The sequence below is a fragment of the Lycium ferocissimum genome, chromosome 12, assembly GCF_029784015.1.
Source record: "Lycium ferocissimum isolate CSIRO_LF1 chromosome 12, AGI_CSIRO_Lferr_CH_V1, whole genome shotgun sequence".
Classification (NCBI taxonomy): Eukaryota; Viridiplantae; Streptophyta; class Magnoliopsida; order Solanales; family Solanaceae; genus Lycium; species Lycium ferocissimum.
In genome coordinates this window covers 51,833,480-51,837,158 of record NC_081353.1, presented here as the reverse complement: position 1 = coordinate 51,837,158, position 3,679 = coordinate 51,833,480, and the positions used below count along the sequence as shown (strand labels likewise).

The following is a 3,679-nucleotide window of genomic DNA, read 5'->3' as shown; positions in this document are numbered from 1 at the left end:
GTCATATCCGTAACAACAGGACACTTATAATTAAAGCTATAATTGGAAAGTGAAAACAAGATAATAAGTTTTGAAATCTAAAAACTTGAAATTGAAAGTTGTCCCTTCGTTCATTAAGTTTAAGACAAGACAATCAGCAATTAGTCCCCCAGCTTGACCATGTACCCTCTGTAAGCATTCCAGTCAAATTGAGCTGCATAATTTTCCATTGGAACTTCGTATAGAATTGACTAAGGGGATGAATTTCTGACCATTCTGCCACTTTTTTAATGTTTTATAAAAGATTATCTTATTTACAAAAGAACAAAATGAACAAGCCCAATCAAAATGAATACTCCATACCTTTCAATGTTTATTGTACATGTCGCTTTCATCTATTAATGCATCAGAAATTAGTTTTGACTTTTTAATTTCTTTCCCTTTCTATTTGACTTTTTCTATGTACGTTGGTTGCCATCATATTATTCAGTTAGTCTTTGCCCTTCTAAAACATTTATATACTATTCCATTAGAGGTTAGAAGTTAGGGAAGTCATATTAACCATGGCTTTAATATTTGCAACACTAGTAGTAGCTTCTATTGTGTATGCCTTGTATGAGCTGCTAAATGTCCAGAAGAGAAAAAAGTTTCCCCCAGGTCCAAGGGGGCTTCCCATTTTAGGACATCTTCATTTGTTAGGGAAAAATCCACACCAAGATTTACAAAAACTAGCCAAGAAATATGGTCCGATTATGTATATGCGATTAGGACTAGTACCTACAATTGTTGCCTCATCTGCTGATGCAGTCGAAAAAGTCCTCAAGACATATGATCATATCTTTGCTAGTAGGCCTCATAACGAGGCATGTCAGTATTTGGCTTATGGCCAGAAGAATCTAATATTTGCAAAGTATGGGCCTTATTGGCGCAACATGCGCAAATTATGCACTCTTCACCTTTTGACTAATCAAAAGATCAATTCATTTCAATCCATGAGAAGGCAAGAAGTTGAGCTTATGATCAAATCACTTAAAAATGAAGCTCATGATCGCCTTCTTGTTGATCTTAGCACAAAGGTTGCATCCTTGAATGCTGACTTGACTTGCTTGATGGTGTTTGGGAAGAAGTACATGGATGAAGATTTGGACAAGAGGGGATTCAAAGCTGTTGTTCAAGATGTTAATCATTTAGTTGCAACACCCAATCTTGGAGATTTTTTCCCCTACTTTGGTGTAATTGATCTCCAGGGACTCACTCGCCAGCTCAAGGATCTTTCGAAGGTGTTAGATGAGTTTCTTGAGAAGATTATTGATGAACATGTCCAGTCTCATGACCAGAAGAAATCCAAAGACTTTGTGGACACCATGTTGGACATTATGCAATCAGGAGAAGCTGAATTTCAGTTTGACCGTAGCCATATAAAAGCTATCCTCATCGTATGTTATTTCATCCCATTAATTTATACTTCTATATATTATTATAAGCTCATCATACGATAAGATTTGTTCGTACTAATTTCCCCCGTTTCCTTTTTCTATAACAGGACATGCTTGTTGCAGCAATGGATACTTCAGCAACAACTGTAGAATGGATACTAACAGAGCTTCTTAGGCACCCTCATGTGATGAAGAAACTCCAAAAAGAACTGGAAGTAGTGGTAGGCCTTGAAAGAATGGTAAAAGAATCAGACTTGGAGAATTTGACGTACTTGGACATGGTTGTAAAAGAGGGCATGAGGCTGCATTCCGTAGTGCCACTAGTGCCTCACGAGGCCATGGAAGATTGTGTAGTTGATAGCTTTCACATACAAAAGGGATCTCGGATCGTGATAAACTTTTATGCTGTTCAGAGAGATCCAAGTATTTGGCCTGAGCCTTACAAGTTTTTGCCCGAGAGGTTTGTTGGGAGCAGTATAGACATTCGTGGACGTGACTTCCAACTTTTACCATTTAGCTCCGGTAGAAGAAGCTGCCCTGGAATGCAGTTGGGAATTATCATTGTCCGGCTTTTTGTGGCACAATTGGTGCATTGCTTTGATTGGGAGCTACCAAATGGTATGACGCCTTGTGATTTGGACATTGATGAGCACTTTGGGATGGTAACATCCAGAGAAACACCTTTAATGGCTATTCCTACTTATCGACTAAACGATGCTTAATCATCCATGCCTAATTATGTTCAGATGATACCTCTTGGTCAAAAAATTTACTTATTATGCATGTGCTCCCTCCATCCCATTTTAAGTGTCTTAGTTTGACTTTACACAAAGTTTAAGGAATAAAAATAGACTTTTGAATCTTGTGGTCCTAATATAAAGATGTTTGTAATGTATTAAAATGTCCTTTGAATTTTGTAGTTTTAAACTTGCCAGATAGGATGTTTGAATTGTTAACTTAATTACTATGTATAGAAAGAGACACTCTTTTGGGGCAGTAGAAAAAGGAAAGTAAGACACTTAAATTGAGACGGAGGGAATATATTACAAGCTAAAAATAATAAAATGCATGATAAATACAAGGATTGAATCCCCTTGACTTGAAACACAAGCTTGATATAGTCTATTTTTTATAAAAGTTAAATCCCATTATAAGATTTCTAACTCCGCCACTGAATTAGATTGGTAATTTTCCTGAATTAGATTGGTAATTTTCCCGTAGTCTGACTATATATACAGTTGACCTTTTCGTTCTTATTTCCTTCGAAATGTACCATAACACCTCAAAGTTACAAGTTGCAAATTGTGTGAAACCATGGCAAAATTTTTGTCGTTTTTGGGAAGCTGTAATACATTAAAATAAGGCGTTAAATTATGTAGAATAGATTTTTGAGTTATTTCGTATGTGTTGTTAATATTATTGTTAGGATCAAGCGCTTACCCATCATGCCAAAAGCTATAGTTGATAGCAGTAACATGTTGCTTCCAAAAGCACACGCAAGTATACGTGGTCGTACAAGTAATATAGAACTTATAAGTCCAGATATCGATCCCACAGAGACTTAGATTCTCTTTGTTTAGCTACAAATTCAAAAAAAAAAAACTATTCAAGAAAGTGAAAATCAATGTGTTTGTTGTAACTAAACTAAAACTGAAAAGTAAACAATTTGTGATGGGTGTTTTCAACCTAGAGTATTTTTGACCCAAGGTTTATCGATGAGAGAAAGTTCCAGGGTCGTGGCTTTCGACAATCTAGTTGATCTTCGGACAACCTGGGTTATCACTACTAAAAAAACAGAATTTCCCGACCTCAAAAAACCGACCTCAATTGAGGTCGGAAAAAAACCGACCATGTTCGGTAAAGTCGTAATATTTATTTTTCAATTTTTTTAAAAATAAACCGACCTCATGATGTCGGTAATTTTGTACCAAAATTTGAAAAAATAATGTACCGACCTCAGTAGGTCGGAAATTTATTTGATGCCTAATATTATAATTTATATTTTTAATTTAAAAGAATACCGACCTCATGAGGTCGGTTCGTTAAAAATAATTTAAAATTATTTTTAATAAGTCAGTATTCTTTAAATTAAAAAAATAATTCGACCTCATGAGGTCGGTATAATTAGGCAAATAAATTAAATTAAAACAGACCCAAATAAACCCTTCTCTCTCCATTTCTCTCTCTTTCCCTCTCACGTTTTCACTCCCCCCTCTCTCTAACCCTAATACGCCGTCGACATCACCATCATTGCAGGGAGTCAC

At 35.8% G+C, this 3,679-nt stretch overlaps 1 protein-coding gene across 1 annotated transcript; it reads left to right on the top strand.

The window, feature by feature from the left end:
• The first annotated feature begins 368 nt into the window (after positions 1-368).
• Positions 369-2,349, top strand: LOC132040221 (cytochrome P450 71AU50-like). Its single transcript, XM_059430848.1, has 2 exons — positions 369-1,415; positions 1,523-2,349. The coding sequence occupies exons 1-2, from the start codon at positions 543-545 to the stop codon at positions 2,135-2,137; spliced, it is 1,488 nt and encodes a 495-aa protein (XP_059286831.1). The 5' UTR covers positions 369-542; the 3' UTR covers positions 2,138-2,349.
• The last annotated feature ends 1,330 nt before the right edge of the window (positions 2,350-3,679 follow it).

Bases quoted from the DNA above. Each gene is read 5' to 3' on its own strand.
- LOC132040221 (XM_059430848.1), top strand. From the start codon at position 543: ATGGCTTTAATATTTGCAACACTAGTAGTAGCTTCTATTGTGTATGCC. The intron at 1,416-1,522 runs GTATGTTATTTC...TTTCTATAACAG, and splicing joins ATATAAAAGCTATCCTCATC to GACATGCTTGTTGCAGCAAT.